A 14,194-nucleotide genomic window follows, 5' to 3' on the forward strand; every position below is an offset into this window, starting at 1 on the left:
ACTTGTTCTCCTTTGATAAGATGATGAAATTAAACTTTCAATTTTTTTTTTATAAGAAAATTTTGAAAAAAAATAAGAAGATAATTTAACGAAAATATAGCACTCTTTTTAATTAGAGTTTAACTGGAGTTCAAACATCTCATTCAACAAAAGTCCAACTCAATCAAAACCTCTCCCTAATCAGAAGTCAAATTAATTAATCACATGATAAGTCATGTTATAGATAATTAAACTTGAATTAATCTTAAAATTTCTGACGCCCTTCTTGTATATCTTCATATCATGAAACATAAATACATAATAAAGTGCTGAGAAAAACAAGGAAGCCATATTCTTATTTAATTCTTCTTGAATCAAACTTTGTCTCACAAACTTTTTTTTTCTTCTATCTTTTTCCTCTTGGCTCTTTGTCGAGTGCCGTAGCTATATTCTTTATTGTTGTCACGGGCGCATATAACTATGTGAGCCATAGAACCAATATTCTGCTTAGCTATCTGAGCCCTTTGCGTGGAGATCAACACAAGGAGGGTTTTTTTTTTTGTGTGTGCAGGATTTGCAAGCATACAGAGAAACTTAGTCCATGCAATATGGCATGGGCTAGTGGTGATCGTCGTCATCGTCCATGGCTGATTGGTCCTGCAACTCTTCTTATGTTCCTTGTGTTGGCAGTTTCTGCTGAGGATATTTGTCTTGACTGGCATGTCACACTTGACACAAATATCAAACCGGACCAACCGGTATGAACAAACAATCCCCAAACCCCCAGAATTTCATCTGAAATTTATGTTGAACTTGTGTAATTGTCAGGAAAATATCGAAAAATCTATATTGTTTGCACCCCAAGAAACGGATTCTGCTTTGGTACTCTGTGTGGGTTGTTTCATCTTTGTTTTGAGGTTTTTTTTTACATTCATTTTGGAAATGCAGGTTATTGCCATCAATGGGCTGTTTCCAGGGCCTCTTCTGAATGGCACAACCAATGATGTTTTTCATGTCAATGTGTTTAATGAAATGGATGAACCCTTGCTGATAACTTGGTATGCTCAAATCTCTCTCTCTCTCTCTCTCTCTCTCTCTCTCTCTCTCTCTGTTTGTATAGTGATTTATGTCAATATGTTCTAAAGTTTTAACAATTCCCCAGGAATCTAAATATTGATCAATATTTCTCATCCAAATATGAAAAAAAATCAAGTAACTCACCAGTGCCTGATCCTTCATAGTTGATATATGAAGAATCCAACACCTGCCCTGTCCCTTATAATCTAGGCAATGTTTTTGACATTTAGAGGCTTATAGCCCTAAAGATTAAGGAGGGTCTTTTGGTGCAGGAATGGCATACAACAAAGACTAAACTCTTGGCAAGATGGAGTTTCAGGCACAAACTGCCCCATTCTGCCAGGTGAAAACTGGAGTTATATGTTCCAATTCAAGGATCAAATTGGCACTTTTTCCTACTTTCCCTCTCTCAACTTCCACAAAGCTGGAGGAGCTTTTGGTCCAATTCGTATCAATAACCGCCCGATCATCCAAGTACCATTTCCTAAACCAGAAGCCGAATTCGATCTTCTCATTGGTGACTGGTATGACAGAAGTTTCAAGGTATAATTCACATCCAATCTCCATGTTATAGATCATCACATATCAATATGTACAGAAGTGAATTTTGAATCAGATATATAATTACAATGTTATGTTACCTAAATGTAACAGGATGTTAGGTCCATGATGAACACAAATCTCATGGCCTACAACAGCACCCCTGATAAAATCTTGATGAATGGAAAAAGTGCATATTCAGCCCCTCCTACAGAAAGCCATAAGTCCTTCACTGTTGAAAAAGGTACAAATAAAGATAAATATAATTCAATATTATCTGTTCTTCTAAACATAGTCTTACATTTAAGCTTTTATATATGCAGGCAAGACATACAGAATTAGGATATCAAATGTTGGCACTGCATGGAGTTTCAATTTCAGGATTCAAAAACACAAAATGGTTTTGGTTGAGACAGAAGGTTCCTACACGAATAAAATCACATTGGATTCTCTTGATGTGCATGTTGGGCAGTCCTACTCTGTTCTTGTCACAACTGACCAAGCTGCTTCAGACTATTACATGGTGGCAAGCCCTAAAATGTTCAATGCAAGTGATGTGACAAGATTTGGCATTGGTGTGCTGCACTATGATAAGTCCACCACACCTCCTAATGGGTCTCTTCCGAGTGGGCCTGACCCATTTGATCAACAATTCTCCATCCATCAGGCCCGATCCATTAGGTAGTAATAAACACGATCCATTAATTTTTAATTGAATGCTCTAATTCTATCGTGTTATTGTATTATATTCGTCATTTTGTAATTGAACATTTTTGCCTTGTGAAGATGGAACCTGACCACAGGGGCTGCAAGGCCTAATCCGCAAGGAGCCTTCAATGTTCATAATGTCACACTCTCACAGACCTTCATACTCCGAGCATCTACAGCAGAGATTAATGGCCTACCCCAGTTTACTGTCAACAATGTGTCTTACTTAACCCCAGACACACCACTAAAGTTGGCTGATCAATTTCTCAACGGGTCTGGAGTATACAAGCTCGATGAATTCTCTACTAACTCTAGTAATTTTAAAACCGTACGTGGAGTTTTCGTTGCATCTGGGATGCATAAAGGGTGGATAGAACTTGTTTTCCATAATGATTTGGAGGGCATGGATGCTTGGCACTTGGATGGCTTTGGTTTCTATGTTGTTGGGTAAGTACAAGACCCTAAACATTTTGTTAGGTCAGCGTTTCTTGTCACGCAAGTAACAAGAATTTATAACATATCAGACATTTCATACCAATAATTGTGTTCTGACATTTGTTTCTCAGATTTGGAACTGGAAAGTGGAGCCCAAAATCGCGCTCTAAGTACAACCTTTATGATCCGGTTGTGCGTTCTACCGTGCAAGTGTACCCCGGTGGATGGACTGCAGTTTATGCATACCTTGACAACCCAGGAATGTGGAATTTGAGGTCACAGCACTTGAAAAATTGGTATTTGGGAGAGGAGCTTTATTTGAGAGTTTATGATGCTGATCCCAACCCTGCCAAGGAGAAGCGTGCTCCCAATAACCTCCTTCTATGTGGTCAGTGTTAATTAATTGTAGCCCCATCTCCTTAATTTCTCTAGCTTAAATAATAATGGTAGCTTCCTTATTTTTTTAAATTTACTTTCATTTTTGCAGGAGAGTTTGCTCCTTCACCCCCGGCCGCTCCACTTGTGCCTCCTCCTCCTCCTCCACCTTCTCCATCTGCACCTGGGCCATCTAGTGCACAATCTTTGCAGACAGCAGCAGGGTAAGAGTTAATTATTCAAACTAGCCACTGCTTTCTTCTTTTTTGCCCTTTTTTTTTTTTTTTTTTTTGTGTTTTTTGAAAATTATATTCTTAATATTGCTTATAGCTAACCTATCATTCTTTCTTATTTTTGGATGTTTGTAGGTTTCACATTGCCATCATCTGCATTGTTGCAACATTCTTTCAGATTTCTAGAAGTTCATCCCATTTTTTATGAGGGGCACCAACCCCTGAAGTTAAGACACTTTTTTTTTGGGAGATATTCATTGGACAAAGTCCCAGAGCATGTGTACTAGTTCTTGGATATTTGATTTATTATGTTTTGTAGCATAGATGTTTGATTTGTCCCAAAGTTGCTGATGTTATGGTGTACATTAAGATATTGTGGCCAAGTAATTCAGTTAGATGATTTCAATGCTCTGCCTTTTCTTTTGTTGGAACAAGAAAAGTGAGAATCCCAGACCAACCTTATTTTCTATAATCAATATTGAATTTCAATATAGCATACTTAATTAATTAGTTTTAACGGCCAAGTTAACGTCGGAACCACATTGTAATAAATTTTCAATGTTGGGATACTTCATTGTTAAAATTGAAAACACATGGACGAACAGACCTTAAAGGTACAATTACCGAGTACCAAACTGAAAATAACCCTATAAAATTTTAGCAAATCAACACAAAATGTGTTGATGATGTAAATGGTGGGAAAATGTGAACAAATACGATATGAATCATTCAAGATGATGCTGATAGGATGATAGGATGATAGGATGACAGTGTGTGCATTTGTGTGCGATATGGGTGTCCTGATTGATTTTTCTGTTTTCTTCATCATTTTTCGCATTTGTTGATGTCCATTTGGCGGGTGCACTTTCATATGTCCACGTTTATTCACTGAGCTTTACACATGCTTCCAAATTATTTTGGGCCTATTTCCTGTAAGGACAAAACTTAAGTCCATAGCAGGTTTGGCAGGAAAAAGCACGAACTCTTGTCCGGTCCATTTAGAGAAAAACTTGGTTATCCTGGTACATCGGTTGTTTCTTTGCAATTTTATCTCTCTTTATCACGTGACGAGAAATAAATTAACGCCCAATTTATAGAATCGGTACATGTGAGTTTTTCTCTCATTTTTAACAGTTTGTGTGGGGTAAGGGGAAATTGAATCTAGTACCTCCAATACAATAGTAACTGCTCTTAACCACGTCTTTTGCAGAGATGCTAGATAATTAATGGAACAGTAACTCATAATTACTCCCCACCATATCACAATCCACATGAATACTTTTGAGCTGTGTCGTTTAACCAGAGTTGCATACAACGAACACTAGAAGCCATTAGGCAAGACAAACTTTCTTGTTAAACCACAATGCCCAAGTTTGGGTGGTATATATATATATATATATATATATTACTGCCAATTCCTTGGTGACAATTTACAGCTCAATGTGATGAAGAATCGCACATTTCGTGGTAAGTATTCTCACATTCTTTTTTTTTTCTTTCTAATATGACCAAAATCCATCTAGTTATCACCCCCTTTATAAAAAGATGAATTAAATTGACCACTTTGTGAGAAATTTCACAACTCTATCAGTATAATATTTTATGCTAATATGATAATGACCAGATTCCAATTAAATATTTTTTTTAAAGTCAATTTTTATGGCTTTTTGTGAGTAGACTTTTTTTCCTTTTTTTTATTTTTTTATTTTTAGTCCTTGTAATTCTAATTTCAATATATTTTAGCTTACACTGCTAATTATTTCAAGGTGGTCCAAGTTGGTAATTTTTTCAGTTTGATTACATGTCATGTTCTAAGCTTGTTGTGAACACTCATCTCTCTCTCTCTCTCTCTCTCTCTCTCTCTCTCTCTCTCATGAGGTAGACAAGGACACCAACTCTTTACTTAGAAACAGCTAATTGATGCTTAACAACGCCATGATACAAGGTCGAGGACGAGGATTTGGTACAATTGTGTACAAGGCTCTTTGTCTTGTTTTAATTCTGTCTTTAATTCCAATGGTTATTATCGCAACTTCGTGCTTACACGTGATCTATAACCCTTCATATTACCACAAATCTTCAATTAGTTAGCCTAATAAGTTTCCCAATATCTAATTAGGTACGTCCTCCAATCCAATGCCCACCAAACCCTATCACCATTACTCATAATAATTAGCATATCAAAAGCTAACCAAAAATCCTCCACCATTTCGGATTGGCATATCAAAAGCTAACAAAAATCTTCCAACTACGAAATGTGCATTGGACATGAGCCACTAACACTACATGGGTTGTCGGGATCACATTTTCTAGTGGCAGCTAACTGTACTTAACAGTATATAATTCAATCCAAAATTCCAAATTCTCCGATTAATTCATTTTATAGAAATGAACTGATGATTTATATAAGCAAGAATGTCACATTGTGAGAGATGTGATCAATAATATAACTAATGCACTGCGTGTAAATACCATCTTTTTTTTCCCCGGCTACAAAATTGCAAACAATTGCTTTAGATTTATGGGTTCCAATTGCAATACTAAGATCAAAACAATGTAACTTTTTAATGTTTGAATTGCTCATATATTTAGGGTTCTTTGACAATATTCAAACTTTCAGAACCCAACAAAAGAAAAAAGAAAGTACTTTCTCAATTCCTATGTTTAAAATCCTAAAACTGATGGCTTTGTGGGTCATGAAACAGTGGATCATATCCAGATATTGCTTATGTGGTAACAGTGGGGAAGTAACAAGCCAAGAGTTGGACAAAAGCAAAGAAAGTGACAAAAATAGCAAGTAGATATAATTTTTTTAGTAGCATATTGTTAATTGAATAAAAGAGAAAAAGTAGGATGGGTGGATTCATGTGGGAATTGCAGTAATTCAGTGGCTTTTCTATGCTTTTATTCTATTCTTATCACTTATATTAATGAGAAAAAAAAATATAAAAAATAAAAGAGGAGGGCCAGGGGCTGGCTTTCTTGTAAATGAAACAATGAAACTTACACCACCCAGATGACATTTTTTTGGTTGTAATAATGGTGACAAATTAAGCTCTACCTTGCTATCTGAATCTCTAAGTGTAGAAACAACAAAAACCCAATTGAGATTTGAAAGGCAGAAAGAAAAAGTTGCTCATGATCATGCACTTTTCAGCAAGAACAGAAAATTAACATTTGCTTTAACAAAGAATTTGATCAGAGTCCATATATTTCTTTTTCTTTTTTTAAACAATGGTCAAGAAGATGAATCAAAAGAATCAAAAGAATGGTCTAATTTTGAATGGTATAACAAAAGAAGTTAAAAGAAAATTAAAGTGGCAATTCACATCAAGTTTGACCTTTTTGACATCAATTTGGAGTGAAGAAATCACTAAAAATTCTTAACCTTTCTTTTAGTAATGACAATCCACCAGAATTTGTGTTCTTAACCTTTCTGGTTGCTGCTGCTGCTGCTGCTGCTGTTGCTGCTGCTGCTGTTGTTGCTGCTGTTGCTGCTGCTGCTGCTGCTGCTTTGATGTTGCAAACACAAATTTAGATTCTCTATGGTGATCATCTTCTGGTGCTGGAAGGTTGAGATCCAAATCCAAAGACAACATGCTTCTCTGTTTCTTAGCGGGTTGTTGTTGTTGATGTTGATTTTGATGTTGCTGAGGTTCAAAGGCAGAGACTGAGGGAGCTGTCAATGCCAAGGTTGTGTTGGCTGCAGCTGGCGCTCTGTGGCGCCTCATGTGGCCTCCCAAGGCTTGTCCAGATGTGAATTCTGCCCCACAAATTGAACACTCATGAACCTTAGAAGAAGACTTGTTGCTACTCAAAACCAACCCTCTGTTGCTCAAATGCAGAGAAAGTGGGGAAGAAGATGTATTGTTGTTGTTGTGGAGAATGCTGTTCTTGAATAATTGTGTGTCTTCTTCATCTGATGCCAACAACCCAATTGCAAAGTGTTTGTTTTTCTGATCATCCCCAATATTTGCCTTGGGCCTCTTGTGGCTGGCCCTGTGCCCTCCTAATGCTTGGAAAGAAGGGAAAGTTCTGTTGCAAGTCTTGCATTCATACACATAACACCCTCCTGCTGCTGCCACCGTCCCCGCCTTGGCCACGGTGGGCCCCACAGTGGTCGTTGCCTCCAAGAACCTTCGACTTGTAGTGTTGTGATCGTTATGGGGTTGGTGGTGGTGGTGATTGGGGGAAGAAGAAGCAGCCCGAGATTGGCCTTGTGCCAACAGAATTAGGCAGTTTGCCATGTCCTCCTCTTCCTCTGTGGTGCTATCTTGGAATTCAGCAGATGTGGTGGGAGACAAGTTGGTGGCACTATTGATGTAATCGTTCTCGCCGCCTCCATCACCTCCACCGCCATCTTCCGGGGATGATGAGGTTGTTGGGATGGCAAAAGGAATTGGAGATTGGGGCCTCAAGCGCTTTGTGCGCTTACCCTTGATAATAATGTTGTTATGTTGTTGTTCCTTGCACCCCATGATGACTTCCTCTTGATGAAGATGATGATGATCACCACCACCTGCTGCTTCCATGGCAATTCCTCCTCCTCTACCTTCAACAGACTTGGAATTTAGAGCTTAAGAGAGACAGAGAAAGAGAGAGAAGAAAGAGAGATTTAATGGGTAGGGAGGAAGCAAGGAAGGGAAGACTGTTATTACATTATATATATAGCCAATGATATGACATGTTGGAGAGACTCAACAATAATTATAAGGCCATACACCAAATACAACACTAACTGTGATTTAGTCCCTCAATCTCTGTTGAGCTTCCAAGGTATTTATAAAAATTTGAATCTTTTTTTTTTCGTTCGAAATTAATTCATCGAAGAAGAAAAAAACCCGAAAAAAAAACAAAAAAAGAAGTTGTAATTTTAGAGAGTGGGATAGATAGACATTAAGGCAAGGAAAACCAAATATAACGGAAAAGAGTTGCAAATTTAGAGATTGAGAGTGTAAGCCCCAAAGAGAAGAGAGGTTTTTGTGAAACGCAAAGTCCGTTTCATGCTCTCTTTCTCACACTTTGCCAACGCACTTCACCAAATTGCAAACAAAACAAACAAAACAAGCTGAGGTTGCACCATATTTACCATGCACCCTCATATATCTTCCAATCCTACTCTCACCTCCACGGCGCGTGTACTCCACTTTCCAATTTCCCCAAACACTACTAGCTAGTAGAGCCACCTAGCTAAGCTCTTCACTCTCCAACAATCAACTTGTACTTGTCCCACAAATTAGGTGCAAAGTCTAAGCTTCTGATAAACTACTAATTAATAAATGCCACAAGTTGTTGATTGAGGTTTAAGGAAGTGAGACTTTTTAAAATCACTTACCAACTATGCCAAAACTATATTTTTGCTTTTCTTTTCAATGAGATGTTAATATTAAACTAATTATTGTCAAGTAGTTAATCCTAATTCCAAATACAAGCATTTAAATCTAAATTCCTAATTTCAACTGCGTTTGGTAGTCGAAACTTTGAATATATACACTTCTCTTAGAGAGATTAGATCAATCATGAAGATGGATCCACACAAAAAAATGATACACCCACCTAATTACATGTTTTACTGTATATAGTTCTTCTATAATGACCTATATCTCACGTGTAACATAGAATTTATTATTTAACGGGTTCAAAAGATGAGTAATATTTGAAAAGGAAAAAGAATGAGCATTAAACTGTCCGTCTGTTTTAAGTGTAAGGATAAGTGTTCTACCACTAAAACTATAACTTTTTTCATATGTAACTTAACATTTAATGATAGAATATAACGCATTTAGCAATGAAGAAATCTTGAACAAGTATGTTATGGATTAATTAAGCATGAATTTAATCTTACTAGTCGAAAACACTTGGAATTGGAATCTCACATTAGATTATATTGGCAATATTTTTCTTTTTTATCAAAAGATGAAATGGTGGTGGAGCCTAGAGGTTAGCAAGGCGCGTGGGTGAATTTACACTCCCACTTTTACTAACACGTCTTGTTGAAGATACTGCAAAATACAGGCTGCAGATACACATGTACATGTGTACATACATATACTATTTTATACAATTTGAGAGAGAGAGAGAGAGAGAGAGAGAGAGAGGAGAGAGAATTGGAATTTACATAGTGTGTTGAAGGGAAGCAAGCAAAGCAAAGCAAAGGCAAAGGGGCAAAGGCTGAAAGAAGGGCAAAGCCCATTACTTTGCCTCAACGATTTGTGTATTGAGAAGATGATTGGAGTGCAAGCCTGGAACCACGGAATCTGCGGTGCTCCCCCAACTCCCACTTCTCTCAACATTTTCCATCTTTTTGTTTTTTTTTTTAAATCTTTGTCTTCTATTCTCTATTCTATGTATGACACTATATGCTGTCAAGTATAGTGTCATGCTTGCATGACCACACATTACATGCAATTCTTGTGTGTCTTCTTCTTATCTTTTTTGGGGTTCGGAAGAAAAACTTGGTTACACCGGTTTCTTACACTAGTTTCTTGTCGCATAATGTGTGAGAAAGACACAACCGGTATGAAACTAGGGATACCAGAGTTTATCTCGGATTTTGTGGCCAAACTTAGCAACTAGTGATTTAACTACCCTATCTTTGGGGGTTTTCTTTTCCTTTTTTTAGGGAAATTACATCCCACTAAATCTGAATTCCTCTAAATTCATGGCTTTCATGATGATCAAGATCTATGGGGCAATTAGATTAAAGCCATACTTACAGCTCAACCGCTAACTATGTGTAAAGATTCGATTGTATTAGTAATCACTCAGTCAGAAATGGAACAATCACCATTCCTAAAATAGGTACCATTTTGCCATAAATGTATATATATGTATCTCTTGGTTTTCTGTGCAATGTAAAGTTTTAATCAGATTAACCCTAACTTTTATATTAGAAAACATCATACCCATCTTCTTCTTCTTCTTCTTCTTTGATTCAATAGTTTGCCTTTTCTCTTTTCTTGGGGTTGAAAGATTTCCTGTTGAATCATTATTTTGGTGGGTATTAAATGAAACAAAGTCCTCCGTTTTCCCTTTCTCTCAGTCTCATGGTTTTTATTTTAAAATGATATATAATATATTTCACGCAAAATAAGCATGTGATCATTTTCTTTACTGATAAAAGCCGAGAGGCTCAATTACAATAGCCACACAGGCAACCAATTACACCTTCAAACCCAAACAAATGACCCAATACAGGTTTTAATGGGGTACAAAAGATAATCATGACTATGGTACTCTCCCATTCACAACTCTAAGGGCTCGAATCTAGCAGCAAACCAATGTAACCTAGCTTTACTCTAGTGAATTTTCCACAAGAAAACCAAAAAACGCCCCAAGTGTATAAATATACAATTGAAAGCGAGTTTTTTATTTTATTTATTAATTTATAAAAAAATTATAATTTAAAAAAAAAACTTTTTTTTTTAATTTTTATAAAACCCAAGTGCCAATAACCAAACCCAGTTGCACCAAGTATGTTCGAAGTTAGGGTAAGCTGGTTTGCTTCTCAATGCTGCTAAATATTAATTAATTTTAAAATATAGAAGTAATATGGATAAGTATCTTTGTGAGTGTGTGATGTGCCATTATTATGCACACTATTTTGTCTGTAATCAATCAGTTCATGTGTGCTGTTGACCCTGCAGCCATATCTTTATGCATAACCATCTTTAATTTATGGGACACCTCTTATAGTTATATAGGATGTATAAGCCAGTCGTATATATTGCCCAATTAGCTCTATGATTATCAATTAATTAATTAATCTTAAGTTGATCATCATTGGGGTTTACTGATACGGCAATTATTGTGGTTATTATTAATAAATTTATATCTTCAAGAACTAAATAGAATAGCAAGCAACTGGATTATTGGCCTAGTTAATTACATATTGGTTTACAAACTAAAATGACAATTACGTATACGTATACGTATGGAATGGGTATAATGTATATAGTATTTTACCCCTGTATATATACAGAGATAGATACATACATATATAAATATATATACTTTATCATTAATTAATGTCATATTACCAAATGTAGCAAGATGCAGGCATTGGCATCAATAATTAACAAATTAATTATTCTTGGCTTGAAGAAATATCTGGATATGGATATATATATATATATATATAAGGTTGTGTGCGGCACGTAAGGTCTCAAAAACCAGCCTAAGACGAAATTAAGTAGAGTAAGCTTTGGTCATTGGAGAAGCAAAGGATTATATTCTTCTGCTGATCATGAAATAATCATGGCTTCCTCTCTCTCTCTCTCTCTCTCTCTCTCTCTCTCTCTCTCTCTCTCTCTCTCTCGTCTCCACTCAGCCATGACTTCATCTGTACGTACTGCTACAAGACAACACAAACCATACATATACTAATGTTCAACTATATAATATAATTGCTTGCTATTGCTAACCAGTATTGAGCAACCATGCCAGTGAATGTAACCGACTTTTCCTTTTTTTTAATGCAACAAGTCATCCATGAGAGAGAGAGAGAGAGAGAGAGAGAGAGAGAGATTTTGTGGCTTCTGAGCCACTCAATGGAACATGTTTGTTGCAACTACGCAACCCAAAACACCAAAATGATTAAATATTGATTCAAACTTTTAATGTGTAACAGAACGAACGAATGAATAAATGAATGAATATGTGTATATATATATGTCCATCAAATTATGAGATCAAATTCACAACACAAGTCACAAGTTTTTGTTTTTGCACAAGTCAATTTTAGGCATGCACAGTAGAAAACATAGGATTAATGATTGCCATTGGGATCTACCTAATTATAATACAGACAGGTAGGGTTGAGAGAGGTAGATCTAGTTATGATATATATGTTCCAAATTTTAGTGAGGTCACTACTCTCTCAGTCTCTGATTAATTTTTACAGAAAAGACATCCTTTTCCCTCTCCCTCTCTTGACAAACAATGTGTTTGCTGAGCTTGTGGGCATGCTTAATCAAACTAATTAATTAACAAGTGATCAGAACGGGTCTAATTTAAAATTGTATTAATAAGTTTATTATAGCCGACTAGGGGTGGGCATCTCATCCGAATTATCCGCGTACCGACCGTACCGTACCGACGGTTTGGTTTGGTTTGGTTAAATAATTATTTTTTAATTTTAATTATTCCGATCCGATCCGTACCGAAATGTTTGGTTTGGTTAACGGAAACAAAATTCCTAACCCGACGGAAACCCGTACCGATCCGATATTTATACTTATTTTATTATTTAAATACAAAACAAGAAACCAAAGGTAAATACAATCAGCATTTTGTATCACTCTTTTATCACTACTGTATCACTTCTTTATCATCATTGTATCACTACTTTATCACCATTGTATCACTGCTTTATCACCATTGTATCACTTATCCAAGTACTGTAGCACTTTTTGGTCAGAGAGGAATTTATGAACTTCCTATGTTTATGAATTTATGAATTTATGAACCCTAAACCCTAAACCCTAAACCCTAAACCCTAAACCCTAAACCCAATAAAAAGAACACTCAAAAGTTCAAACAACAAACACAAGTGGCTCCCAATTCATCTTGAGGACATATTGAATGATATAGTGACTAAGTTGTTTGATTTCATACTTGGATGAATTAGGTTATTAGATTTTTATATTTTAAAAGGATAATTTGGTGTATTTGTTCAAGAACTTATGTTATGTGAAAGTATTATAAATTGTATTTTTATTAGTATGTTTTTATTACGGTACTACCGGCGTACCGACCCGTTCCGAACCGAATGTTAGGTTAACCGATCCGAAGTTTACCGAAGTCTTTGGTTTGGTTAACGGAAGAGAAAATGGTCTACCGAAGTCTTTGGTTTGGTTAACGGAAGAGCCCTCTACCGTTCCAAACCGATCCGCGCCCAGGCCTATAGCCGACGGATCTAGCCGAGTGGGTAAAAGGGCATTGACTTGCAGTGTGTGAGAAAACCTCCCATCTCCTTCTTAACTGGCCTGGAAAAAAAAATGTTCGTTATATATCTTTGTAATTGTAATTAACATTTGGAATTAAAATATTGCTCCTAAAATAAAATTCACCTTTGCTAGATCTGAGTATCAATATGACATAGTCTATACCTGGAAGTTCTGACTTAAAATGTTCACTGCTGGCTAGCTAGTTGACCCAATTTTCTTTTTCTTTTTTCCTCCTTTTTAGTCATTTTTTTTCTTATTTATACAGAGAGAAGGAACTAATAATTTGGATTATTTACAAATATACATAATTTTTGGCGCTGACTTGTGAGTAAAATATATTTTCAAAAAAATAATGTTAAATTGTGGATAATTTAAAAGGATGACAATAAACTCAAAAGGAGCTTGACCAAAAAAAAAAGAGCCAAGCTAGTGTCACCTCCAGTATGGAACCTAAATAGTAAACAAATTGCTCAAAAAAAAAATTTGAGATTTGATCAACTTGCCTTCATCTATACAGACGCCAAAGTCATTGTCCAAAAAATTGAGTGGTTCAATATGAAATTAGTGTTGGAATTAGATTTAGAGAAGGAAAATAACATATCCCTGCCACTGTCATTCTCCAAATTCAGAATTGAATCAATATGAAATTAGTGTTGAATATGATTTTTCTCTTTATTAATATTATTACTCTCTCTCTCTCTCTCACTCACTTTCTCTCTCTGCTGCTACTTGAGAGTGGAAGTGGTGGGTGTTAAATAAAATTGAAAGATTACGACTTAATTAATTGAGATTTTCAAGTGTATTTTTTTGCTTTCAAGGGACACAACCACCACCCAATACTCATATGACAACGACCAATTTCTTCATGCCTACATGTACAACTCCAACAGAGCAAGAAAC

General features: G+C 36.1%; 2 protein-coding genes across 2 annotated transcripts; one reads left to right on the forward strand and one right to left on the reverse strand.

Moving 5' to 3' along the window:
- The first annotated feature begins 543 nt into the window (after positions 1 to 543).
- On the forward strand, positions 544 to 3,780 carry LOC110765528 (monocopper oxidase-like protein SKU5). The gene is made up of 9 exons (XM_021968670.2): positions 544 to 737; positions 928 to 1,037; positions 1,329 to 1,599; positions 1,711 to 1,840; positions 1,920 to 2,277; positions 2,383 to 2,751; positions 2,871 to 3,127; positions 3,227 to 3,338; positions 3,483 to 3,780. The coding sequence occupies exons 1-9, from the start codon at positions 588 to 590 to the stop codon at positions 3,553 to 3,555; spliced, it is 1,830 nt and encodes a 609-aa protein (XP_021824362.2). The 5' UTR covers positions 544 to 587; the 3' UTR covers positions 3,556 to 3,780.
- Positions 3,781 to 6,648: 2,868 nt separating this feature from the next.
- On the reverse strand, positions 6,649 to 8,146 carry LOC110765499 (C2H2-type zinc finger family protein). Its single transcript, XM_021968631.2, has one exon. It carries the CDS (start codon positions 7,877 to 7,879, stop codon positions 6,743 to 6,745), a length of 1,137 nt encoding a protein of 378 aa, XP_021824323.2. The 5' UTR covers positions 7,880 to 8,146; the 3' UTR covers positions 6,649 to 6,742.
- Positions 8,147 to 14,194: the final 6,048 nt, after the last annotated feature.

This window comes from Prunus avium, chromosome 2 (genome assembly GCF_965620075.1).
Source record: "Prunus avium chromosome 2, drPruAviu1.hap1.1, whole genome shotgun sequence".
NCBI classification, from domain to species: domain Eukaryota; kingdom Viridiplantae; phylum Streptophyta; class Magnoliopsida; order Rosales; family Rosaceae; genus Prunus; species Prunus avium.

Bases quoted from the DNA above. Each gene is read 5' to 3' on its own strand.
- LOC110765528 (XM_021968670.2), top strand. From the start codon at position 588: ATGGCATGGGCTAGTGGTGATCGTCGTCATCGTCCATGGCTGATTGGT. The intron at 1,600-1,710 runs GTATAATTCACA...TAAATGTAACAG, and splicing joins GGTATGACAGAAGTTTCAAG to GATGTTAGGTCCATGATGAA. The intron at 3,339-3,482 runs GTAAGAGTTAAT...GGATGTTTGTAG, and splicing joins TCTTTGCAGACAGCAGCAGG to GTTTCACATTGCCATCATCT.
- LOC110765499 (XM_021968631.2), bottom strand. From the start codon at position 7,879: ATGGAAGCAGCAGGTGGTGGTGATCATCATCATCTTCATCAAGAGGAA.